The 27,182-nt window shown below is 40.4% G+C and overlaps 1 protein-coding gene across 6 annotated transcripts in view; it reads left to right on the top strand.

The window, feature by feature from the left end:
* Setx (senataxin) overlaps positions 1-27,182 on the top strand; it is a 54,624-nt gene that overhangs the window by 8,198 nt on the left and 19,244 nt on the right. For 4 of the 6 annotated variants that reach the window (XM_028883317.2, XM_028883315.2, XM_028883316.2 and 1 more), the window contains exons 5-18: positions 1,423-1,532; positions 3,984-4,203; positions 5,027-5,146; positions 7,225-7,396; positions 7,515-7,602; positions 8,008-12,102; positions 13,535-13,634; positions 16,774-16,947; positions 19,584-19,816; positions 20,930-21,097; positions 21,874-22,030; positions 25,324-25,425; positions 25,591-25,706; positions 26,857-26,928. In XM_028883317.2, the coding sequence (XP_028739150.1) occupies positions 1,423-1,532; positions 3,984-4,203; positions 5,027-5,146; positions 7,225-7,396; positions 7,515-7,602; positions 8,008-12,102; positions 13,535-13,634; positions 16,774-16,947; positions 19,584-19,816; positions 20,930-21,097; positions 21,874-22,030; positions 25,324-25,425; positions 25,591-25,706; positions 26,857-26,928 (5,927 nt within the window). Of the gene's footprint in view, positions 1-1,422; positions 1,533-3,983; positions 4,204-5,026; positions 5,147-7,224; positions 7,397-7,514; positions 7,603-8,007; positions 12,103-13,534; positions 13,635-13,681; positions 13,710-16,210; positions 16,488-16,773; positions 16,948-19,583; positions 19,817-20,929; positions 21,098-21,873; positions 22,031-25,323; positions 25,426-25,590; positions 25,707-26,856; positions 26,929-27,182 lie in introns of those variants that run through there. The other 2 variants (XM_037204622.1, XM_037204621.1) reach the window with 2 other exon arrangements.

Here is a 27,182-nt window from a genome sequence, read left to right as displayed (position 1 = left end):
TTCCATGTATCTAGATTTTTAAACTAAAAGCCTTTTAAACATTTTCATTTAATATTTTTTATATGGGTGTTTTGCCTGCATATTTATCTATGTTTCCACATATGTGCCGGTACCCAAGGAAGCCAGAAGAGGATGTTAGATCCTTTGGAACTGGAGTTCAAGATTGCTGTGAGCCACTGTTGTGAGTGCTTGGAATCAGATCCCAGGTCCTCTGGAAGAGCAATCAATGCTCTTAACAGCTGAGCTAACACTCCAGCCCCTTAAACATACATTAAATAATAATGTACCCATAATACCAGGGCTGGAGGATGGCCCAGTAGTTAAATGCGCTTGCTGCTCTTGTAGAGGACCTAAGTTCAGTTTCCAGTATCCACGTGGCAGCTCACAACTATCAGTAACTCCAGATCCAGGGGATCTGAACCCCACCTCCTCCTGATCTCAGGGCACAAGGCAGACACATGGTATACAAACATGCATTCCTGTAAAATACTCATATACATAAAGTATTTTTTATAATTTAAGTTTTTAAATTTTATGTACATTCATATTTTGCCTGCATGTATATCTGAGGGAGTTGGATCCTTTGGAATTGGAGTTACAGACAGGCATGAGCTGCCATATGGGTGTTGGGAATTGAACCTGGGTCCTTTGAAAGAGCAGCCAGTGCTCTTAACCTAGTCATAATTCCCCCTCCAAAGCTAACTACTGTTAGTAGCATACTAGTTTTTGAAGCTTGACAAGTTAACATTGACTTTTAAATCTAATAGAGGTAATTGATGACTAAGTGAAATTGAGACGACTAGCCATTAGGAGAAGCACTCTTGTTCTTACTCCAGTCCAGGTGGACCAAATATCAAATGCAAGGCACTGGATCTATAACCATGCTTCTGAGATATTATTTGGAGATAATTATACAAAGTATAAATATATGTTTTAGTACATTTTATTTTATGTGCATTGGTGTTTTGTTTGTATGTATGTCTATGTGATGGTGTTGGATCCCCTGCAACTGGAGTTTATAGTTGTGAGCTGCCATGTGAGTGCTGGGAATTGAACTTGGGTCCTCTAGGTCTTCTGGAAGAACTGCCAGTGCTCTTAATCCCTGAACCATCTTCAAGCCCCATGTTTTAGTATAGTTTAAATAAGCGGACTAGTCTATGCATGATGATAATGAACAGCAGTCTGTCAGAACTGGAATGTAACTCAGGATGTTTACCTAGCATACCTCAGGAACTGAGTTTGATTCCTAGTACCTCACCAAAGAAAGTCTACCAGTAGGCAACTACTGTTCCAACAATTACACCATCAGTGTTTTTAATGCCTTAGTTTCAAGAAATGAGAAACTGAGGAGTCAGGTTTTAGGGCCTCTTGAGCAGTAGTTCAATTTAAATACTTTACTGCCTTTTTTTTTTTCTTGTTTAGATGAACTGTGTGTGGAAGCACTTTGTCGAATGGAACAAGCCAATTGCTCCTTTCAGGTTTTTGACAAATACCCAGGCATCTATTTGTTTCTGGTTCATCCCAATGAAATGGTGAGTATGAGTAGGCAATGCTAGTAATTGGCGTTACTTTGTATGGATTAGGTAGTTTTACCATGTAGTCTTTTTTTTTTTTTTTTAAATTTATTTATTTATTTTGTATACAGCATGTATGACTACAGGTCAGAAGAGGACACCAGATCTCATTACAGGTGGTTGTGAGCCACCATGTGGTTGCTGGGAATTGAACTCAGGACCTCTGGAAGAATAGTCACTGCTCTTAACCTCTGAGCCATCTCTCCAGCCCCCCATGTAGTCTTAGTGTGTATTTTGTTTAAAATATCGTTTAAAAATCTTCACTCTTTTTAAATTATTGCATTTAAGTAAAATTTTATATGATTGAGAATGTTGTGAATTTAAGAGGATAGGGGAACACTGGCTGATGGGTGATATTTGAGTTTAAAAGATAAGAAGGGAAGTAGTGAAGTAGTTTGATTTTCTTTCTTTTTTAGATTTATTTATTTATTATATATACAGAAGAGGGTGCCAGATCTCATTACAGATGGTTGTGAGCCACCATGTGGTTGCTGGGAATTGAACTCAGGACCTCTGGAAGAACAGTCAGTGCTCTTAACCTCTGAGCCATCTCTCCAGCCCTTGATTTTCTTTCACTGTTTTTGTCATAGTCAGGCTGTCTGGGTCTGTGATAAACCAAAAGCAACTTTTCATATACACTGCTACATCACAGTTCATCAAAGGAAATCAGGGCAGGAACTCAAGACAGGAACCTAGAGGCAGGAATTGAAGTGGATAGCATGGAGGAATCTGCTTACTGGCTTGCTCAGCTATTTTCTTGTACAACCCAGGACCATCTGCCCAGGGGAGAAGAGATACTACTCACAGTGGGCTGGGTCCTCCCATGTCAGTCATTAAGATAGTATCTAAAGATTTTTTTGGTTTTTCGAGACAGGGTTTCTCTGTGTAGTTTTGATGCCTGTCCTGGAACTCACTCTGTAGACCAGGCTGGCCTCGAACTCACAGAGATCTGCCTGGCTTTGCCTCCTGAGTGCTGGGATTAAAGGCGTGCGCCACCACCGCCCGGCTAAGGCAGTACCTAAAGATTTACCCATAGGCCAGCTTTATGGAGGCATTTTTTAAAGTAAGATTCCCTCTTTCCAGATATATCTAGGTCTGTGTCAGTTGACAAACTTAATCAACATAGTATTAAACTGAACTAATGAAAAATTCTTGCTTTTCTCACTTGGTTGCTGAAACATATGGAAATATCATTTAAAATATTAATTTTTCTAATAGGGAAGATTGAAGGGGGAGGAATTGTAGGAGATAAGCAGAAACAAGAAAAGTTTCTAGGTGCTAGAGATGAAGAAAGACATACAAGAACAGATGCAGAGATTACCCCTAAGCATGGAAATGAGACATAGCCTACACACACAGACAGTTCCGTGCACACTAGCAGTTAGAATGGAGTCACTTTTTTAAGGCAATTGCCTAGAAAGGCTGTTCTGCCAAATATGGCAAGCAAAGAGGTTTTGTTTTTAAACTTCCAGTGAAAAAAGCATACTGCTGGGCGTAGTGGCACATACCTCTAATTCCAGCACTTGGGAGGCAGAGGCAGGTGGATCTCTGAGTTCAAAGCCAGCGTGTTCTACAGAATGAGTTTCAGGAGAGCCAGGACTACACAGAGACACCTTGCCTTGAAAAACCAAACAGCAACAATAACAAAAAGCGTAGTAATAGGCTTTCAGTCAAAATGATGGTGAATTTATTTCCTCTGTTCTAAACAAATGATAGGAAAAGTTCCCAAAGAGGAAGTGGAGTCAGACTAGGTCTTTCTGTATGTAGGCCAGCAATGGAAGAGACACACTGAGTAATAAGTGGTAGAATCCTGTAGTCCACAATTTATTATGTATGGTAATAGAAATTAGAAATATACTCAAGAAAACAACCAGAACCTCTGGAAAGTTGACACCGAGTGGTGGTAGCACATGCCTTTAATCCCTGCACTCAGGAGGCAGAGGAGGGTAGATCTCTGAGTTTGAGGTCAGCCTGGTCTACAAATTGAGCTCCAGGAGAGCCAAGGCTACACAGAGAAACCCTGTCTTGAACAATCACTCCCCTCCCTGCCAAAAAAAATTGACTATGGAAGTCTTAAGTAGATTGCTTGTAGTAGACATACCTAAAACATAAGGGAACAGAAGAGATTGATGGATGGATGGAAAAAGAATTACGAATATTTAAAAGATAAATATATTAAATAAACTAGATAATAACAGGATAGGTTCTTGCTAGTGTTTAAATCAATGAAAATGACTATTTCATATGATTTAATTCGTTCAAATCAGATCAAAGAAGGTCCATACATTGTAGTAATAATCTTTTGATGTCTTCTGAAATCTCTATTATATCTTATGTTGCTCAGTGTCGACCATTGTTTATTGAATGAATTAATTAACACACAGTGTTATTTATAATACAATTATTTAGGTTCGGCGATGGGCTATTCTGACTGCAAGAAACCTGGGGAAAGTGGACAGAGATGACTATTACGACTTACAGGAAGTTTTAACTTGCCTTTTTAAAGTCATTGAGTTAGGACTTTTGGAAAGTCCAGACATTTACACATCTTCTGTGCTTGAAAAAGGCAAACTGATCCTTCTGCCTGCACACATGTATGATACTACGAACTATAAAAACTACTGGCTAGGTGAGTATCATTCCTACACAGACAGGTCTTCCCTTGTGTTCTGAGCATAGAGCAATCTCTGAGCAGTTTCCTTGTTACAAGATTTCATGGTTTCCAGCCAAATTAGCTTAACTGTTTTATATCTTATTAAACATCATTTATTGTAGATGCCTTCCAAACAAGTATATTTTCAAACTCTGGCAAGTGAATCTTTTGTTTGAAGTAGAAGTGTCAGTGTGATGGTGATTGTTACCTCTTTTTTTTTTTTTTTTTTGGTTTTTCGAGACAGGGTTTCTCTGTGTAGCTTTGCGCCTTTCCTGGATCTCGCTCTGTAGACCAGGCTGGCCTTGAACTCACAAAGATCCGTCTGCTTCTGCCTCCCGAGTGCTGGGATTAAAGGCATGTGCCACCACTGCCCAGCTGTTACCTCTTTTTTATGGTGTATTTTCAGGTGGTGAGAGAGGTTAGCATTGTCTGTCATTATTTCATTAATTCAGTTCTTTAAAGTTCTAGGTCGTAGTTGGTCGTGGGTTTTCTTTTTAGTGGTATAGGAACTGTACACAGCATGTGTGAATGTTTGTGTCAATCTTAGGTTTTGTGAAGTACAAGTTGTGTGGTAGTCATTTTAGAAATCACCTTCTATGGTGGCTAGCACCGATGACCTATTTTACACTAGAAAAAGTGTCAAGTTCTGTTGTTGGGGAGCAGTGCATGAAGTATAGCAGATAGGGGAAGCTGGATTCTCTTGTGCTTTGACTTCCAGCCTTCCTTTCTTTCCGCCAGCTCAGAAAACATTTAGCATAGTGTTATTTCTTCAGTTCGGTAAACTGGAATAATCTTACAGGTATTTGCATGTTGCTGACTATTCTTGAGGAGCAAGCCATGGATTCACTGTTGCTGGGCTCAGACAAACAAAATGATTTTATGCAATCAATCCTTCACACCATGGAGAAGCAGTCGGATGGTAATATACTTTACTTGCTAAATGCTTTTGAATACTATGATGGTATACTATTAAAAAATGTTGATAACTGCCTGGTGGTGGTGGTGGCACAAACCTTTTAATTCCAGCACTCGGGAGGCAGAGGCAGGCAGATCTCTGAGTTAGAGGCCAACTTGGTCTACAGAGTAAGTTCCAGGATAGCCAGGGCTACACAGAGAAATCCTGTTTTCAGGGGTAGGGGTTTGGGGGAGGTAGAGGTGAGTGGGAGGTAGTGTCATTGTTATAGTTTTAAGCACCTAAGCACTCTGAGTAATAGAGTAAGCTACAGTACTGCCTCAACAGATTACTCTAGTAGTTACATTAACTAGGAACATTAACGTAGGATTGAATCTAGTAAGGATGATTAGGAATTTGATAGGAAGTGCTGTTGGGGAAGGCATTCTGATATTTGCAAAAAGCCATTGATTTGTGTTGGCTACAAACTGATTATGGGCATATGAAAAATGAAGCTGGGAACAGCAAAATCTTAAGTTTTTGACTAAGAAGCGTGATGTTGAAGAATCACTGAAGGTCTTTAACCAGGACCAGTATCTTCCCACTGTGTATCTGAGAGAGGGGAAAGTCATAAATGGACCCTTCATGAATAGGAGGAATTCCTGCATGTCAATGAAAAGTGGACAGTAAAGAGATAGAATGTGTGTGAAGAGTGCTTACTGGTGACCAGAAGTTTTAATCCTTAGCATGATTATTACATATGGCATGCAAAATTAAGGATCTTGCTGAAGCAGAATTTCTTAGATTCTGGGCTTTATTAGATCCATAAATAATATTTCTCATTCTTTTACTCTTTTAAACAATATTTAGAGTAAGAGAAAATGTCAGATCAATTTCAAAAGTCTCTTCTCTTTAACATGTGGAATCTGGGGATCAGAATCAGGTCCCTGCTGTAGGATGTCCTGAATGCTATAAATATATGTTGCTATGATTGAGTGATAAATAAAACGATGATTGGCCAGTAGTCAGGCAGGAAGTATAGGCAGGACTAGCAGAGAAGAGAAAAGGGGGAACAGGAGGGCGGAGTCAGAGAGCCGATGCCAGCTACCATGACAAGCCAGATGTAAGGTACCGAGATGTAAGATACCGGTAAGCCACGAGCCACATGGCAACTTAGAGACTAATAGATATGGGTTAATTTGAGATATAGCAACTAGATAGCAAGAAACCTGAGCCATTAGGCCAAACAGTTTAAACAATATAAGCGTCTGTGTGTTTATTTTATAAGTGGGCTGTGGGACTGCCGGGTCTTTGCGGGAGCTGGAGAGAAACTCCAGCTACAGGTCCCCATGCTTGGCAGCAAGTGCATTTACCCACTGATCCATTGTACTAGCCCCCCTCCCCTTACCATTTGTATAAGCTTGTGGGAGGGCTTAGATTGTTTTAGGCAAAATGGTGATGAGGTTGCATTTACTTAGACTGTTCTTTTGCTCATCAGTTTGTTTCCCATTAATTATTATTATTTATTTTTGCAAAAAGATGGTAATTTTAGAACATTTTGAAAGTATGCAAGCTGAGCACGGTGGCACGTGACTTTAATTCCAGCATTTGGGAGGCAGAGGCAAGTGGATCTCTGTGACTTCCAGGACAGCCTGGTCTACAGAGTGAGTTCCAGGACAGCCAGGGCTACATAGAGAAACCCTGTCTTTTTTTTTTTTTTTTAAGATTTATTTATTTATGATGTATACAGCATGTTTGCCTGCAGGCCAGAAGAGGGCGCCAGATCTCATTACAGATGGTTGTGAGCCACCATGTGGTTGCTGGGAATTGAACTCAGGACCTCTGGAAGAGCAGTCATTGCTCTTAACCTCTGAGCTATTTCTCCAGCCCCCGAGAAACCCTGTCTTGAAAGACTTTATTTGAGAGAGAGAGAGAGAGAGAGAGAGAGAGAGAGAGAGAGAGAATTGCCAGACACCACTTTAAATTAATTGCTATTTTGCTTTCAGTTTTGGCTGACCAAGAATATTTAATTCTCAATATATTTTAGAATTTTTCTTATTTTTTTATTTTTTTTGTAATTTAGAAATTGTTGTATTTTATTTTAGATGACAGCATGGATCCTTTCTGGCCAGCATTACACTGTTTCATGGTGATTCTGGATCGCCTTGGATCTAAAGTGTGGGGTCAACTTATTGACCCTATTGAAGCATTTCAAACCATCATTAACAATGTGAGCTACAATAGAGAGATCCAAAATATAAGGAACAGCTCCATAAGGTTGGTTAAATGTCAGAATTTAAAAATAACACATTGTAACTGATTTACCAAGGAGACTTCCCCCTTTCTCCTTCAATCCCTTCATTTTAGTAATTTCTATTTATTCTTAATATTTAAGGACCAAGTTAGAACCGGAGCCACATTTTGATGATATGGTGACATGCAGCCAGATTGTCTATAACTATAATCCTAAAAAGACCAAAAAGGTATATAACATTTTAAAAATTGAAGTGATACTTACAGACAAGTGTTTTGTGTAGTGACTTGGGTGCTGACTCTGTGATGTGTAGCTAGTGTGACTCCACTATTCCATGAAGGCCCTCTTGGAGAACTGATGCATTTTATTCACATGGGGAACATGAACTCTAGCCACAGAGGAATATTTTGATAGAAGTAGTAGTAATCAAGCCAACTGATGGGAAGGTTGAAATATGTGAAGGTGTGTATTTTCATTTTTTTGAAACAGTTTTATAGTTCAAGTTCATGTATAGTTCAAGTTCATGTATAGTAGACCAGAATAGTAAAGCTGCAGAGTGCCTTTTCTATAGTTTGGATGTTGATACTTACCATGATACTTGTTTATCTGAATGTTGATTATTTTTTCATTTTAGGATTCAGGGTGGAGATCAGCCATTTGTCCAGATTATTGTCCTAACATGTATGAAGAAATGGAAACATTAGCCAATGTACTTCAGTCAGATATTGGTCAAGATATGCGCGTTCATAACAGTACCTTTCTGTGGTTCATACCTTTTGTTCAGTCACTCATGGATCTTAAGGACTTGGGTGTAGCTTACATTGTAGAAGTTATTCATCATCTATACTCTGAAGTCAAAGATGTCCTCAACCAGACAGATGCTGTGTGTGACAAAGTCACTGAATTTTTTATTCTGATTTTAGTGTCTGTGATTGAACTGCATAGAAATAAGAAATGTTTGCATCTGCTGTGGGTGAGTTCCCAGCAGTGGGTAGAAGCTGTTGTGAAGTGTGCCAAGCTTCCTACCACTGCATTTGCACGGAGTTCTGACAAGCCACCTGGAAGTACCCCCAAGGGAGCACCAATAATATCATCATTGGCATTGCATTCAGTGCCCTCTAACTCTGTCCAGCTTGCTTGTGTCCAATTGATTAGGGGTCTTCTCAAAGAAGGTTATCAGCTTGGTCAGCAAACACTTTGTAAGCAGTTCTGGGATAAACTTAACTTATTCCTTCGAGGAAATTTATCTCTGGGTTGGCAGTTGACTGCTCAAGAAACCCATGAGTTACAAATGTGTTTGAAACAAATAATTAGAAACATAAAATTCAAATTGCCCCAATATAGCACTTTTGGGGATCCAACTTCTACATGTAAAACTCCTCCATCTTTTAAAGAAGAAAGTGAACAGATAGACAGGAAGCCTAAAAAAGACATTTATTGCCTGGAAAATTACAGCCCAACATCTTCTAAAGAACCAGTGAAAGCTGACCGTAATCAAGTATTGATTAAAGCAAATAATAGAGAAGAGGAGGGCATCAAGCAGCATTATATTGATTTGAATGAAGAAGAGCCTCTTCCAGCTGAATTGTGGTTGAAGCAGGAGAGTGAGGCCACTGTTTCTGGAAGTGATCAAGAGCAAGTTAAAATAAGCACAGAGAAGTCTGTAAAAGAAACCTCTTCACATACACCACAGAATAATACTTTAAGAAATGGCCCAGAATGGGGATGTGACAGAGGAGTCATAGCATTAACACGTTCATTGACTGATTCTAGCACTGATTCTCTGGACAAGGTATCTACATCAAATGAAGATGTCTCATTAAAGGATGACACTGTTGGTAAAAACTCAAAACCAAAGTCTAAAGCACAGAAAGATGAAATTTGTGCGAAGTTATCACATGTCATAAAGAAGCAACACAGGAAAAGTACTTTGATCAATAACACTATCAAGCTAGAGGAAAATCCAGCTATGCCTGACCTTGAGAACTCCTGTTCAGGAAGAGAGAGAGGAGTTCTAAAGGAAGATGCTGTCACACATGATGTGTCTTTAGACCCTGTTCTGGATGATGAACATGGTGAGCAAAATTTTCAAAACAGTTCGTTGTTAAAAAAGAAACAGTTTAAAAGTGAGGAGTTCTATAATTCTGATGAAAACAAGTGTCAAATCCAGGAACAGCATGCTACTGATGATTTGTTATTATGTACAGAAGTTACTGATACATCGGTGAAGAAAACTTCATGTGAGAGTCCTGTAAAGGTGGTAGTTGAATCAAGAGATAAGGAAATGAGAAAGAGTATAGTGCAGACTTCTAACTTGGTACAAGGACAGGTGTCTCACAGCAGTAGCAAGCCTTTGGTCACAGGTTCTCAAATAGACCTCTGTAACATCACTTCAATAGCTCAAACCACTGTTATTCAGTTCCCATCAGGGTCAAGTAAAAGTCCATCCCAGCTACAAAGAAAAGATGATGATAGAAGATGTTTGACAGCTAACCGAAACAGTGCTGACTCTTGCCATGGGCAGATTATTGTTATTTCAGATTCTGATGAAGAAGATGATGAAAAAAGTCATGGTATTGAGAAACACATCAAACAGGGCGAAGTATGCATGGAGAAAGACTGTCCAGAGCAGCATGGTTCAGTAGTTAATACTGGTGTGGAAAAGCAGCTTATAAAGGAAGAAGAAACAAAGTACCCGGTAGAATTTGAGGACTCTGAATCTCAGGTTTTTGAGTTTGAAAGTTCATCTGAAGTGTTTTCAGTTTGGCAGGATCATAGTGTAGACAGCAAGAACTCCCTTCACAAGGACGGAAACAGCTGTGTAACTCATGTCGCTGATAGCACAAACAGCAGCTTGGGTTGGGGTCCAGACTCTGTGTCTGGAGAGGTTGTTACAAACGAAGCAGAGGATGTTGAAGAACATGCAGAACCACACAGTGTTTCTGCTGAGGAATTTTGTAAAACTGAAGGAAAAAAACATAAAAGAAAACGATGTGACAGAGTTTCAGCTGAAGATCCTCAGAGGCCTTCATCTTCTGTAACATTTGAGCGATTGGCTGATGACAGAGATCTTGCTGGAAGTGATTTAAAAAGTACAGACATGGGGATATCAGCTCCCAGTTCAAGTGTTGAGAGAGATCCTACAGTTTCACTGATGAAGTCTACAAAGCCTCGTACTAACTCAAAACCTGCTAGGAAAGTTCCGGCTTCTAAGGTTATTAAGAAAACTCATTTAGACACCAAAAGAGTACAGAATAAGAGTTCATGTTACATCAGTTGTAGAACATCCCCTGCTATTGTGCCGCCGAAGAAATTACGCCAGTGTCCAGAGCCAACTTCAACGGTTGAAAAACTTGGCCTGAAAAAAGCTCCTCGGAAGGCATTTGAGTTGTCCCAGAGGTCTCTGGAGTGTATAGTCCAATTACGTGACCATGGTAAGACTGTTGGAGTAGTCGACGCCCCCAAAAAGACTAAATTAATTTCTCCTCAGACTCTTTCCATCAAAAATAATAAGAAGCTTCTGACAAGTCAGGATCTTCAGTTTCAAAGGCTCATGAGATCTAGATCACATCAGAAACGAGACCTTGATTACACTGCAAGAACAGTGTCACGTGTCACAGTACAGGGTTCTGACGTACTTGTACCAGACTCTGATGGGCCAGCTAATCATAGAGGAAATGAGCTCCCTGCCAACAGTAATGAAAAGCAATTAGCAAAATGCATGCCTTCCAAATCAGAAGTGGCAAAAGCCATTTCTGATCCTCAGGTGACTGATATAGCTTATCTTGTGAACCAGTGTGAGTCTAGAGTGTTAAGTGGAGGGGTGCCAACAGATGTGATGCTCTCTACTCCAGAGGAGCCTGTGGGTGAAGGTGCACCCACAGTACAAGGTGGGGAGGTGGCAGCTGTTAAAGCTGCTGAGCCAGAATCAAGTAGTGATACAGATGATGACAATTTATTCCTAACCCAACATGATCCTCAAGATATGGATCTGTGTTCACAGATGGAAGATGATGATAAACCGATTGTAGTGGCTCATAAAGATACAGTTCAGAGAGAGGAGTCTGTAAGTCAGCCCCATTTGGAGTCTTTGAGTGTCACAAAGTGCAAGTACAAAGACTGTGTTGAAACCACAAGAAACCAGAGTGAATACTGCCCAAGACACGCTGAAGCTAAAACAACAGATGACGACGTGTTTCGTAAACCTGGCTTACCTATTAGGTCGTCCTTGAGACCTACTACTACCAAGATATTTAGCTCAAGCAGTGCTTCACGAACTGCCAATCTTTCCAAGTCTTTGGAAAGTACCATACTTCAGTCAGTACTAAAAAATAAGTCGAGTGGGGCACAGCCCAATTTGAAGGTGACACCACCCACTTCCCTGGAGTCTCAGAAGCCAGTGGCTGAGGTGAAAAGTTTAAGCAGTATTTTTCATTTTCAGACTCCTAGCAGTTCCACCAAACAGAGTCACAAGCTTACACTTAGTGAGAACAAGCCTAGGTCAGCTTCCTCTCCAGTGAACATTGTCTTGCCATCGCAGTCCATCTTTGACACCTTCATTAAAGAGGTCTTAAGATGGAAATACCAAATGTTTTTGAACTTTGATAAATGTGGTGCCCCAACAAGTCTCTGTCAATCCATCTCAAGACCTGTGCCCGTCCGATTTCAAGATTGTGCAGAGTATTTTAATGTTTTTCTCCCTTTGATTATATTGAATGCTTTTGAAACGGTAAGTATGCTTTAGTTCTTTGCCCCTTTCTGTAGATGAAGATCAGAGAAATGCTCATGAGCATATAGTTCCGTAAGCTTCTGTTTGAGTATGTACTCATTTCAGTGAGAAGGTATTGAACGGCTTTGAGTTGGTCAGTATTTAGACCAGGGGTAATTATACACACTAGTTTATTTCTTACACAGCATCCTTGTTGGGTAGAGAATAAATGGTAGAAAGGCTAACAGATCCAGTAGACTAGTTACAGGTTGGTTACAGCAACTTGGGGAGAGAATGATGGTAGCTTTGTTTTGGTAGTAATTGTGGAGATGAAAAGACTCTAGGTACACTTTAGAATATATGACTTACTAGTGGAAGTTGAAAAGATGATTCTCATTTGAGCCTTAACCTGGTTAGGTTGTAATGTTTACTCTCCCAGGATCAGGGAAGAGCCTCTTGAGTACACCACCTCCCCTCATTCCTGGGCTGGAGTGGCACATGTCATGAAAGCCCCTGCTGCATGTTTCTAGCCAAAAGATAGTGTGAAGGTGGGGCTGTCACTCCTTTGAAGAGGGACTGCTTAATTAACTTTGTGCAGAAACAGTTCAGCACCAGGAGTCACTGATGAACAGTTACATGAGAGGAATTGAAGGCCAGTTGCAGATTTAGCTACTTCAGTCAAAACGTTACTATAAAATAAAACCCTTCCTAAGATCCCATTTTTTTTTTTTTTTTATTTGAAAGTGTAAAATAGCCTTTTTACACTAGCAGCTTCTTTTGTAAATTTGGGCTTAGGATCACCAAAGATTTCTGATACTTACTTCTGAGTTTGAGGCTTTGGAAGACCAGTAGATGTGACATAGAGAAACTGACAGGCTGGGTGGCGGTGGTGGCGCACGCCTTTAATCCCAGCGCTCAGGACGCAGAGGCAGGAGGATCTCTGTGAGTTCAAGGCCAGCCTGGTCTACAAAGCAAGTTCCAGGAAAGGCACAAAGCTACACAGAGAAACCCTGTCTTGGAAAAAAAAAAAGAAAGAAAAAAAAAAAGAAACTGACAGGAAGAATGCTTGTGCAAATTCCCAGAGATTGAGAAAAATGTAGGTCAAATTGGTCTCATTGTGAAGTAGATGCTAGCAGCAAGATCTAGCAGCAGCTGATGCTTCTGCAGTGAACAGTATCGGGGCCACAGGTGACTGCTGAACATGAAAAGCTGAGAAATAGTGTTCTTAGCCTTTAGACGGTCTGTTAACAAATACAACCAAATGTGGCTAGTGGCGGCTGAATTGAACAGGTCACAGTTTTGAACAATTCTATTAAACCACACAAACTGATTTTTGGCCTTTCACTTGGGGTTCTGTTCTACTTTCCCTGTAGCTCAGTTTGGGACACTTTGCTGTGTGTAGTGGCTTTCAGTGTGTTCTTTATTTCTTAGTTTGCTTTTTTGCTTTGTGTAGGTGGCACAGGAATGGTTCAACTCTCCAAATAAAGAGAATTTCTATTATTTGCATTTACGAAAATTTCCAGCCGACTATAAAAAATACTGGGAGTTTATGAGTAAGTTCATATACAACCTGGAATATATGATGTGATCATTGGAAATTTCTACTTGAGAAGAGATGCCAGGGACTGGTAAGGTAGCCCAGTGGGACAAGCACTTATAGCTCCCAGCAGAGAGGCTGCACAGCAGCCAGTAATCAGATGAAGATAGCCATGTAAATTCATCCCATTTAGCTCTGTTATGATGAGACATTAAGGCAGAAACATCATTTGAGATAAAAAGAACTGCTCAGAAGTTCACTTAAGCAGGCATTTTAGTGCATATGTACATGATACACAGATACATGAACATCTAAAAAGTGAACATTTCATATACACATAATTTTTGGTTTCGGTTTTTTTGAGACAGGGTCTTACTATATCAGCCAGGCTGTCCTCACATTCACAAAGATATGCTTGCCTCAGCCTCCTGAGTGCTGAAATTTAAGGTACATGCTACTACATGGCAGCACACCTGACTTGTACTATTAAATCAGCAAAGAGGAACAATAAAATAATAAAGTAAAATACAATAGAAATAAGTGACTTCTGCACCAAATATACAATATAATTCACCGAGATCCTAGTACATTTATGGTAGAACTGGCTTAGCAGTTCTTGAACTCCTGTGTATTGTGAGTAGAGCACACATAGGAGTATATTGATTCTGTTAGGAGATGACTCTCAGGGGAGGAGGGGTAGTAGAGGGGCGTAAGGTGATGAACCTTGGCATTTTAGTTGGAAGAACTTATTTTCAAATAACTTTGGAGTTTAAAGAGATGTAAAACTTACAGTAGGGTCCACATACAGTTTTCAATAAACCTTTTCACATGTTAACATGTTGCATACGTGGACAGTGATGAAACTAGGGATTAGTATTGCTGTAATACTGAGGATGAGACCTCGTTTATATCATAGCAGTTGTCCTACTAAAATCTGTTTTCTGTCCTGGGATCTAGAGTCCAAACATCTGTAGTTGTGCTGTCTTGAACCCTCAGCTTTCTAGAATAGTTCCTTAGCCTGTCTTCACTGTGTGTCTTTGATGCCTAAAAAATAGTGCCCCGTTAGTTTGTAGAACACCACCTTTGTTTCCCAGATGCTACCTTAGACTTGAGGTTTTGTGTTTTTGGTAAAAATAGAGCAGAAGAATGGCTTTTCTTGGTGGAGATTGATTCTGATTCCTTGGTTGCTGCATATCTTATGTGAAGTCACTGTTTTCCATCTGTAATCAACAATGTGTCTAGGAGCCCTTTCTTCCCTGTTTTTTTTTTTTTTTTTTTTTTTTTTCCTCCTCCCTTTGTTTTGCGGTCTGGGATTAGAACCCAAGGCCCTTTAGGGAAAAAAAAAAAAAAAAAAAAGAACCCAGAGCCTTAGCGTTCTACTACTGAGTTATACTTCTAACACACATTTGAAGAATTTTCTTGTTCACGACAGTTTTCACAACTCCAAATATGGCTAGGTTTATTTCAGTATTTTCCTCTTGTTCGTTCTTTCGTGTGTGTGTGTGTGTGTGTGTGTGTGTGTGTGTGTGTGTGTGTGTGTGTGTGTGTTTTGAAACATAGTCCTCTGGAAGAGCAGCCAGTGCTCTTAACCACTGAGCCAGCTGTTCAGCCCATGTTAGTGATTCTTAACAAACCATGGGATTGCTTCCCAGAGGTCCTTTGGTGAAACAGAGACAAGTTTTTGGTTGTTAGAACTGGAGTAGGAAATAGGAGGATATAAAAAGTCACTTCTGGTACTATTGAGAAATGCTATCCTAAATTATTTTGGGAGGAAATATGGTGAGATGCAGACCTAGGCAGCTGCTACTTACCTTTACTTGTATGGTATGTGTGTATGTGTACACATGCCTATGGTGGCCAGAGAACAATCTTGGATGTCAAACTCAGTAAGATTTTCCACTTTAAGTTTTGAGATAGGATTTCTCATTATTCTGGGCTAGACTGGCTGGCCAGTGAGCCAGAGGTAGTTCTGTCTCCAGCTTACCACACTGTATTATTACAAGTGTGTACCAGTATTCCCAGCGTGTTTGTGTGTGTGTGTGTGTGTGTGTGTGTGTGTGTGTGTGTGTGTGTGTGTGTGTGTGTGGAGATGGATGGATGGATGGATGTTTTGCCTGCATGTATGTCTGTGCCCCACTTACATATAATGCCCCTGGAAACCAGAAGAGGTTGTTAGACCCCTGGGACTGTAGTTACAGAGTTGTTAGCTGTCATGTGAATGTTGGGAGTTGAATCCAGGTCCTATGGAAGAGCAACTATCCTAACAACTGAGATATTGCTCCAGCCACTATGTGCCCAGCCTTTTTATGTGGGGTCTAGGATCAAACTCAGGTCCTTAGTGGTTGTGAGACAAGCACTTTACTGACTGATTTACCTCCCCACCCCCTATATGATATATATATTTTTTTTGTTTCTTGAGACAAGGTTTTTCTATGTAACAATCCTGACTGTCCTGGAACTCACTCTGTAGACCAGGCTGGCCTCACACTCAGGGATCTGCCTGCTTCTGTCTCCTAAATGTTGGGATTAAAGGCATGCACTGCCACTACCACCTGACTCTTTATAATTTTTAATTTTCTTTCTTTTTTTTTTTTCTAGACAGGGTTTGTCTTTGTAGCCCCTGGCTGTCATGGAACTCTACAGATGAGCCTGCCTTAAACTCAGTGCTGCCTGTCTTTGATTGAAGTTAAAGGCATGCCCCACCACCACACAGTTGATTTTTTTTTTTTTTTAAAGCCTGCTGACCCCAGTTGGTGGTACCTTTTTGTGCCTGGCTGTGGGATCGTCCACTGGGGTCTGTGGAATCTTACCAGTGTCCATCCTCCTAAAGAAAAGGGATTCTTCCTCCCTTCGCAGCTATCAGCTTCCGGTAACTCCTCAGCTAGTGGTGGGGTCTTTGGAGGCTCTCTGCTTCCAGTGCTGGAGCTTTGAATTGCCTTGCTCTTGTGCAGGTCATCTTTAGGCATTCATAGCTGCTACTGTTAAGATACTGCAATCAGTATTTTAAATTTTGATTGGCTTACATCACCCTTTCAGTAGATATACAGAATCCATCAGGACTTTATACTTTGGAACTTAGTATAAAGGTTTAATTTCTTATAAGTTGATCTTGAAATCTGTTAAGAGTTATATAAATGCTGATTTTTGTTTCATAGTTTACCTGGAGGAATCTGAACTAGCTAAACAGCTTCATCCAAAGGAAAATGATCTGGTGTTTTTGGTTCCTACGAGACTAAATAGAGAGAAGAAGGATATGGACAGGAATGGCATGCAAGATCGAAATGGCTATTACTGTGGTTATGTTCATAAGTTTCGTCGTACTTCAGTCAGTAAGTTAATGTGTCATCAAGGTGATGGTCTCATTTTCTGTACATTGTGCTTCCTTAGTCCTGTTTTTGTTATATGCCAGGTTGATCACTTGTCATTTAGAATTGTTCTCTTTTTCTACTTAAGATTCTGAGTTTACTGCTTACTATTTAAAAACTTTTTTTAAAATTATGTGTATGTAAGTATGTGCACATGAATGCAGGTGACTGCTGAGGCCAGACTTGATCACCTTTGCTGGAGTTACAGGCAGTTACATGAGCTACCCGGCATGGGTGCTGAAAAACCCAACTCAAGTTCTCTGAAGAGCAGTATATGTTCCTAACTTCTGAGCCATCTCTTCAGCCTCAAGCTTTGTTTTAATGTCCTCTTCTGATGCATTCTTACATCTGTCGTTTTTACATATCACTTTCAAGTTATCTGTTTAATAAGTCACATTCCAACCTTAGTTTTGTGACTAATTAGAACAAACAATTTATTATAAGCAGCTTGAGCTTGGAAGTTACTGTTCATCACTTCGTCCATTGCATTGTAGAGATTTCTTCCCTTTAAGAACTTCTATCAGGGTTGGGGATTTAGCTCAGTGGAAGACCCTGGGTTCGGTCCTCAGCTCCGACCAAAAAAAAAAAAAAGAACTTCTGCCAAGCAATGTGTCTTCATTTTTTCCACATTTGTAGTGTTCTCCAAAGGTGGTCACAATTATTCATTGTTAATAAGAGAAGCCATGGTTCAAAAGTATTATGTAGCTAAGATTGCAATCCAGAATTGAAGCTCTTTTTTTTTTTTTAAAGTAGGCCTCTGTATGTTCCAGCTGTTTTTGAGGTCTTGGATTCAAGTAATCCTCCTGCCTCAGCCTCCTAAGAAGCTGCTGCTATAGGTTGCATCACCATGCATGGTTCAAAACCTAGTTTTGGTTTACTGTGAAGTCCACATTCTTTGTGAGTCTGCCTTTTGACAGTTAAAACACTATTGTTACATGAAGAGAAGATGATTTCCTGATTCTGCAACCTTACTGCATCATGCTTTCAAAGTAGCGTTGATCCTCTTGAGACTGTACCACCATGCTGCATTCTAACCGATGTGCCAAGTTTAGCTTGATTCTTGTTTGTTTTTTCTAGATAGGGTTTCTCTGTGTAACCCTGGCTCTCCTGGAACTCACTCTGTAGACCAGACTGGCCTTGAACTCAGATCCACCTGCCTCTGCCTCCTGAGTGCTGGAATTATAGGTGTGTGCCACCATTTCCTGGCTTAGCTAGAGTCTTTGTGTACAGGATGTGTGGAAGATTTACAGCAGTGATATGTGACTTAATTTTTGCTTTTGGCTCTTGAAAATGCTTAACATTTGCCAAATTTATAATCATCAAATTTACAATTATCTCCTTTACTGAAATCCTTTTAGTTCAAAACTGTTGGACCCCCATTTTTGAAAAGCTATAATTCAAACCTTTGTATTCCTTTCTGGTTCTTTGTATCTTTCACAACCAAATCAAATTCATTGCAGATTTGACTGATTGTTTATGTTCCTTGCATCCTACATCCAGCTGTCATGTCTATCACTTTTCCTATAACACTTTATTCTTTTTGTTTCGTTTTTGAGGTGGGTTTCTCTGTGTAGCCCCTGCTTGTCCTGGAACTCAGAAGCCTGCCTGCCCCTGCCTCCCAAGTGCTGGGATCAAAGGTGTGTGCTACCACACCCAGTGTCTAGCACTTTCTTCTTGTTTTTTTGCAGTAGGAAGAATTTGTTTGTTTGTTTTAGTTTTTTAACTAAAGCTTTTCTTTGTGTAGCCCTAGCTGCCCTGGAACTCTCTTTGTAGACCAGGCTGGCCTTGAACTCAGAGCTGCTCCTGCCTTTGTCTCCCGAGGGCTGGGATTAAGGGTGTGCGCCACCTCACCCATCTGGGAAGTGATTTTTTTTTTTTTAATGTATAAGGCAGAGCCTGTTACCTATACAGAGACACCATATGGCTTTTACCTAACTGAATAACGTTCTGAGTCATTGCTGTACTACTCAGAACTCTACAAAAATACATCCCATTTTGTTCTCAGGATCTTGTAAGACACGTCTCCCTACTTTCCCTTCTAGCTGTAGTGCTCTGCCTCACTGTGTGTATCTGAACTACTCCGGGCACACTTATACCTCCTGGTCTCTGTGCTGGTGAGCCTTTGCTTCTAGTTCTTTTCCTCCAAAGGGCAAAGCGTCCTTCCTTACGTCACATCCCTGTTCAGTGTCATCCTGTCAGGAAGACACTGACCAGCTTGTCTACTTCTGCGCCCCCCATTCCTTTCTCATCCCGTCTCTGCTTCTCTATAAACACTACTGTCTGACATAGTTATTAGGCATTTTTCTCTGGAGGACAGGCATATTGTTTTTGTTTTTGTTTTTTAAACAGTGAAAACCACAGGTTCATCTCATTTGCAACAATCCCACACACAGTTCTCTACCAGCCATTGAAGTGTAAAACTCACTCCACAAAACCCAAGACCAACTCCTGAACTGTGAACAAAAACGAGAATTTTACAATTAGAACTATAAGTGACTTACTTAAGTACATCATGTAAAATCCAAGTAAACACTGGTGACTGACCTTTTCAGTTGGTTAGCATTACACTGATGCATTGCTTCTCTCCTCTTTGCTTATAGTGCGCAGTGGAAAAGCTGAGTGTTCCTTGTGCATCCAGACACAAGATAACTTGCCAGCCAGCCTAAATGAACTTACGAAATGTATTGTAATCAGTTCTCTGGTAACTACACAGAGGAAATTGAAAGCTATGTCTCTGTTGAACAGTCGGAACCAGTTGGCCAGAGCTGTTCTAAATCCAAACCCCATGGACTTCTGTACAAAAGACCTATTAACTACAACATCTGAAAGAATTGTGAGTGCTGATTTGAATGAAGCCAGGGAAAGTAAGAGAACTTTTTATCAGGATAGTTTGAGCTGCTGAATGGTCCTGTGTGCTTGTGCACAGTGGTGTTTAGTTCCCTTCAGTTTTTCAAGGTGTACAAGTAGGGTTAGCTTATGTCAGGGTGAGTGTAAGACATTAAAGAGAGGGTGTCGAAAGAGCACCATTCTGCCTGGTGGTGGTGGTGGCGGCAGCGGTGGTGGCAGCGGTGCACACCTTTAACCTCAGCACTCAGGAGACAGAGGCAGAGGCAGGTGGATCTCTGAGGCCAGCCTGGTCTACAGATTGAGTTCTAGGACAGCCAGGGCTACACAAGAAACCCTGTGTTGAAAAACAAACAAGCACCATTCAACTGTTCTTCAGCATCTGCTTCAGTGTTCGCTGAGTGTTCACTGGTCGGGAGTTGTTCACTGGTTTTGTGGCGTGTGTTTTACATTTGAATAGTTGGTGGAGAACTGTGGGATTGTTGTAAATGAAGGGATGAACCTGTAGTTTTCACTGTAAAAAAATGTACATATAGTTCAGAAAACTAGCAAAGAAATGTAAAGGGAAACCAATATTTCTAAACCCTCATTGTATGCTTAGGCTTTCATGTTCATTACCCAATCGTTTTGTACCTTGAAGGAGTCTTAGTTTAATGAGTCAGAGAGATTAGGAATATGGCTGTCCAAATTGAAAGTAAAACTGAAGTTTAGACTAGGTCTGGCTATGAAAACTCTTTCACACTGTGTGACATTGTATTTGGAAAGAAATATTCTTAGAGTCCTTCACTGTCTAAGCAGAGAATTGACTAAATAAAAAAAATCAGAATAATTAAAGAAAAGCTTATTTAAGAAAATTTATTGTCATATTTGTAAGAAGCACAAATAAAACCACAATTATAAGTGGGTGGGCCGAAGCTTGTAGATGCTAATTAGTAATTAGTAACCGATAAGGTTTTCTGTAGTTGTGAAAGTGGTCCTTAGGTCAGTCACTTAGACACTTACTTTGTTTGACATAGGCTGGAAGAAGGTTGAACAAATGCTGTTCCTTCCTTCTCCCATGTGTCATCACAGAAAGAACTCATGATACACATCTTCTCTGTAGATTGCCTACTTAAAAGACTTCAATGAAGACCAGAAGAAAGCCATAGAAACTGCATATGCCATGGTGAAACACTCACCATCCGTTGCCAAAATCTGTTTGATTCATGGTCCACCTGGAACAGGAAAATCAAAAACCATTGTTGGTCTCTTGTACCGCTTATTGACAGAGGTAGGTGTGATACTGTTAGCCTGGACTTGGCTTGACCTGAATAAGAGACATGTGGGTATTAAAGTGCCTTTTCCCTTTACTTGTGTATTTTAAAAAAATTTATTATTGCTACTGTTTTAAATTTTGTCTGTATGGGTGTTTTGCCCACATGTATGTCTGTATACAGCATGCATGCAGTGTTTAAGGGAACCAAAAGAAGATATCAGATTCCCCTGGAACTGGAACTGTAGACAGTTGTGAGCCATGATGTAGATGCCAGGAACTGAACCTGAGACCTCTGGAAGAGCAGCCAGTGAGTGCTCTTTACTGCTGAGCCCTCTATGTAACCTCTTGAATGTAATTTTGAGGCTTAGAGCATCCAAACAGCTGTGATACTTTGTACCAGAGAAGTCTCTTTGTTTGTTTGCTTTTTGAGACAGTTTCTCTGTGTAACATCCCTGACTGTCTTAGAACTCACTCTGTAGACCAGGATCTTTTGAACTCCTAGAGATCCTCCTGCCTCTGCCGCCGAGTTCTGGGACAAAAGGGTGTGCAACCACTGCCTTGCTTGCTTTTTTTTTGTTCTCTGGTACTGGGATTGAAGCCCAGTGTCTTGTGTGTACTCGTGCTGTGCAGTGTGGCCCTGCACCACATGCCACAGTAGCTTTCATATTGTGGGAGGAATAGACACTTTAACCATTGGGAGAACTTGCAAGCATTCTTGAAAGCAGAAGAAAAAGATTTGAATCCCAAGAATAAAGCTCATTGTTGTTTGTCTGCTGTGTGACAAATTGTAGAACCAGAGGAAGGGCCGTTCAGATGAAAACTTCAATGCCAAAATCAAGCAAAACCGAGTCCTTGTGTGTGCACCTTCCAATGCAGCTGTTGATGAACTTATGAAAAAAATTATCCTTGAATTCAAAGAAAAATGTAAAGACAAGAAGAATCCTTTGGGTATGATACGCTCTTGTTTTTGTTATTTTTCTTTTCATCTTTATTTTCCTTGAGAATATCTGACAGTGTCTTTTATCAGTTAAGATCAGAGTCAGTTGGAAGTAACAGAAATTCCCCAAGCACTAGCTTAAGCATGATAGACATTTGCTTCTATTTCAAAAGGCTTAGGGGCCGATTAGTATGGGCACTAGTCTCTGCTGTGCAGAGGCTTTGGAGAACCGATTTCTTTTGTCCTGGTGCTTTACTGTGACTTCCACTCCTTGGTGTACTGTTGGTGAGGGACAGCTGCTGTGTCTACAGTATCCCATCCCCAAGAATGAGGAGAGGTGAAAGACAAAGGGAATACTTGAGCTCTCTTTTGAGGAGAGTTCCTAGATGCTATAGTATCTATCATCTCTGTTTATTTCCCTTTCACTGCAAATTACATGGGGCATGTCTGTATTCTGAGAGATGACATATTCTACCTTTCTTATATTTTTGGTTGTGAGCCTAGCCTTTAATGGCTGAGCCATCTCTCCAGCCCAACATATTCTACCTTTCTTAGCATGGGTGTACCTAACAGAGGGTTCGTTTCCTCTAAAACTTACTACATTATAAGTTTACAGCCAAACTTTTTTTTTTCCCACATATTTGTTGTGCGGTTGTGAGGGTAGATGCCATCCTTCTATCCTGTTCTAACTCTTTGAAGTACCACCAATTCTGGTAACCCTAAGCTGACCCTGCAGTCCACTGACTGGCTCTTAAGCCACAGTTTGGATAGCACTGTAGCCGCACACGGGAAGCTCATCTCCCCACAGTGGACGCCTGGACTGAAATATGTTCAAGTCCAGGTGAGCCGCTGTGGGAAAGGTAGGAATAAACTAACAGCCTACAATTTTGTCAGTGGATAACAAACTGTAAATTTTCTGCTTTTCTTTTATCTCTGTTGAAATGATACAGACTTTTTTTCCTCCCTGTGTCTTTGGTCAGTCATAATGGTATCAACTTGTGAATGTCATTATTCTGTGACAGAGTGCTTGATTGCTAATGTGTTATTTTTAGGACTTTGAAGTTAGTGCTCATAAATGAGAACAGCCAATAATTCTTTTTTTGTCATAAGACAAGATTATTTTATACAGTTTGTTACTTGTTTTGATTAATTATTGTGTTGATTTATTTTGTTCTTTTTGACAATGAACAAATTTTCATCAATTGTTAAATGTTTTCAAGAGTCAGGTTCACTCAGCTTCTCAGTAGTTTTGAGTAAGTTTTGCTAATTCATATTTTCCAAAGAGGAAAATTCTACTTTAATTTTAGGTTCTTAGGTACAATTATTCATTACATTTTTTGTGTGTGGGTTTTTTGTTTTGTTTTGTTTTCTTGACAGTTTCTCTGTATAGCCCTGGCTGTCCTGGAACTCACTCTGTAGAACAGGCTGGCCTTAATCTCAAGAGATCCAACTGCCTCTGCCTCCTGAGTGCTGGAATTAAAGGCATGTGCCACCACTGCCCAGCTAGAAATAAGGGGTTTTAGGTTTGTTTGTTTTTTTCTTTTTTGAGACAGAATTTCTCTGTGTAGTTCTGGCTGTCCTGGAACTCACTCTTTAGATCAGGCTGGCCTCAAACTCACATAAATCCAACTGTGTCTGCCTCATGAATGCTGGGATTAAAAGGTGTGCACCACCACCGCCCGGCGAAATAAAGGTTCTTCTTTTTTTTTTTCTGCAACATCTTTCTTTCTTTTTTTTTCCCTCTTTTTTTTTTTAACTTTATTTATTTTATTTTACAATACCATTCAGTTCTACATATCAGCCACGGGTTCCCCTATTCTCCCCCCTCCCACCTCCTCCAGGCAAATCCTCCCCCGAGGACTGCGATCAACCTGGTAGACTCAGTCCAGTCAGGTCCAGTCCCTTCCTCCCAGCCTGAGCTAAGTGTCCCTGCATAAGCTCCAGGTTTCAAACAGCCAACTCATGCAATGAGCACAGGACTTGGTCACACTGCCTAGTTGCCTCCCAAACTGATCAAGCCAGTCAACTGTCTCACCTATTCAGAGGGCCTGATCCAGCTGGGGGCCCCTCAGCCTTTGGTTCATAGTTCATGTGTTTCCATTCATTTGGCTGAAATAAAGGTTCTTTAAGCCTACATTTTACTGACTGTAAATTATACTTTAATGATGATAATTTAAAGAGCAAAGTAAATGTCTAGCCATCTGCAACACCTCTTCCATCACCCTGCTTCAGCACCCAGGGAACCTACGGGAGCTCCGTGCTTCCTAGGATGGTTTTCAATTCTTATCTGCTTTTGGCTTTTAGGAATTCCTCTCATATTTTTACTAGTCCATTCTGGAGTGTGAATGATGTCCATTTTAATGTGTAGAACATTTCTGGATATTTAGTATGAGTTCCAGATAATCTTTTCCATTTTTCTGGTGGATACCCAGTGACTCTGGCTATTTTGAAACCTTGAAGTAGATGTTGGCTAGAGAAGGTGGCCTCACATTTATAGAGAGAACTGAACTAGGATTTTTAAAAACCTGGTATTAAAGGTAACTGTATTAATATGCCATTCCTTCACCATATATTTGTTGTTGAAAATTTGTACTAAGTGTGGTACACATAACTATAACCCAGACTTGGGAGAAACAGGTGGGAGAATTGCTAGAAGTTCCAGACCAATCTGGTCTACAGATTGAGTTCCAGGCCTGCCAGGACTACATACAAGACCTTGTCTCAAAACAGATATCTTAATTCTGAGTGTTTGGGGCAAGTCGAGGGTCAGGGGAGATTACCAAGTAAGATTCTATTTGAATTAAAATACATAGTAATAAATAGTTAAGAAAACTTTGTATTAGTTGTGGTGGTACATGCCTTTAGTCCTAGCATCTGAATTGATTATGCATTCCTCATATGTTCTTCATGGAACAATGTATAGAGAATAATTGAGAAACGTCAGCATAATAGTGTGAGTTCTGCATGCACTCTCCACGTGACCTTCCTAGCTTGTATTGACTGAAGTGGTAAGTACTTGCCTTACAGTGTTATTATCAAAGAATGTGTGAGAAGTCTCTAGTATAGCTCCTGGCATGCAGTTAGAGTTTGTGCTACCCTTCTCTGATTAATATGGAGATGGGTTTTACTAGTAATGTCCTTATTACTTTTGTGTCTTTTCTGTGTAGTCCTGGCTGTCCTGGAACTCTCTGTAGAACAGGCTGACTTTGAACTCAGAGATCCATTTGCCTCTTCCTTCCAAGTACTGGGATTAAAAGTGTGCACCACCACTGCCTGGCTAAATTTTGTGTCTTTTTATCAACAGGAAATTGTGGAGATATAAATTTAGTACGACTGGGCCCAGAAAAGTCTATTAATACAGAGGTCCTAAAATTCAGTTTGGACAGCCAAGTCAACCACAGAATGAGTAAGTGCTGGCCTGTTCATTGGTGTTCTGCTACGTTTTATATGACAAAGTAATGAGGAGGGGCCAGAACTAGTCTAGCTTTGTGAATGAGTTTTCCTTCTCATTGTATTTGTGCATATATGTGATTTTGTTAAAATTAACATGTGATTTTAAAATTTATAATAGAAAAAGACTTGCCTTCTCATATTCAAGAAATGCATAGAAGAAAAGAGTTTCTAGATGGTCAACTCGATGAGCTTTCTCGCCAGCGAGCTCTGTGTCGAGGTGGGCGGGAGATGCAGGTATGGATACTTCCTCACTCGGACCTTGCAGAAGTGGCTTAGACATGAGCTAGTCAATGGGTATGAGATATGGTGTGAGACCATGAATTATGCTGAAGTAGTGTGCCTAATGTCAGGGTTAGCAAGCTCTTTTGTGAAGTAAATACCATGTTTTCTAGACCACACAGTATGTGACAGCTTCTCAGCTTGATTGTGGCTCTAAAGCCTCATCAGATCAGAGTAAACAAACATGTGGTGTGTTGCAGTAAAGATTTATTTACAAAAGTAGATGGCTTATTGTACTTATTAGGCACTTTTCAGTTGGTGAGTTAAACCGTTTTAGGAGCTAGAATAATGGCTCAATGCTTAAGAGCACTGGCTGCCCTTCCAGGAGACCCAATTTTGATTCCTAGCACCCACATGGCAGCTCACAACCAACTATATTTCCAGTTCTAGACAATCTGATGCCCTCTTTTGGTTTTCTCAGACTCTTGGCATGCATGTGGTATAGACATACATGCAAGCAAAACAACCATACATATAATAAAAATAAAAATAGCCAACATTTCTAATTAGGTTGAGGAAAAAGAATTTGCTGGCTCATATTCAAAGTCAAGAGTGATTTAGCCTCAGTGTGGTTGGATCAAGAGCCTTAGCTGTTAGCATTTTGTCACCTTTTGATTGTCTCCTTTGCTCTGTATGTCAGCCATTTCTTTTCCATGAGAGGACAAGTGCCAGTATTTCTGGGCGCCACCACCCAGCTTAAAATACCATGCCTCTATTCCAATGATACACTTTGATTAGTCTCTGGTGGCCAAGAAGATCTAATCCCTGGTTTTATTTAGGGGAAGGGTGTCATGATTTCCCATGCCTGCATCATGTGCTCATCATGTGGCAGGATTATTGAATTGTGTGTGAAGCGCCTTTGACATGAATGGAGGAATGATGCTCCGGGGTTTGAGGTGCTAGGCAGACTGCAGACGTGGAGCACAGGAGACAGAACTCTGTCCCCTAACTGTACAGAGCAGGATTATGACTTGACTGGTAGGGAAGAGAGCACACTGTTGGAGCAAGTCATGTATAAGATGTTTTCCACTCTCCTAAGGTGTGAAGTGTCTGATAGCTTTCGAAAGTGCTCAGTTTTCATAGTAATGTTCAAATTTGTTTTCAGAGGCAAGAATTAGATGGATATATTGCCCAAGTTTCAAAAGAAAGGCAAGAGCTTGCTTCAAAAATTAAAGAGGTAAGTAGTTTACCTGTAGCGTCTTACTTTCTTTACGATAACAGTTCAGAGAACATAAGGACTGAGCTTTGTTTGGATTTGTTTTTTGTTTTTTTCGTTTTTGTTTTTGTTTTTTGAGGCAGATTTTCTCTGTGTAGCCCTGGCTGTCCTGGAACTCCCTGTGTAAACCAGGCTGGCCTCAAGATCCGCCTGCCTCTGCCTCCCGAATGCTGGGATTAAAGGCATGAGGTTTGTTTTAAAAACTATTTAACATG

Source organism: Peromyscus leucopus, chromosome 4 (assembly GCF_004664715.2).
Source record: "Peromyscus leucopus breed LL Stock chromosome 4, UCI_PerLeu_2.1, whole genome shotgun sequence".
Lineage (NCBI taxonomy): Eukaryota > Metazoa > Chordata > Mammalia > Rodentia > Cricetidae > Peromyscus > Peromyscus leucopus.
The sequence above is the reverse complement of the archived record's forward strand: the minus strand, read 5'-3'. Positions and strand labels throughout refer to the sequence as shown.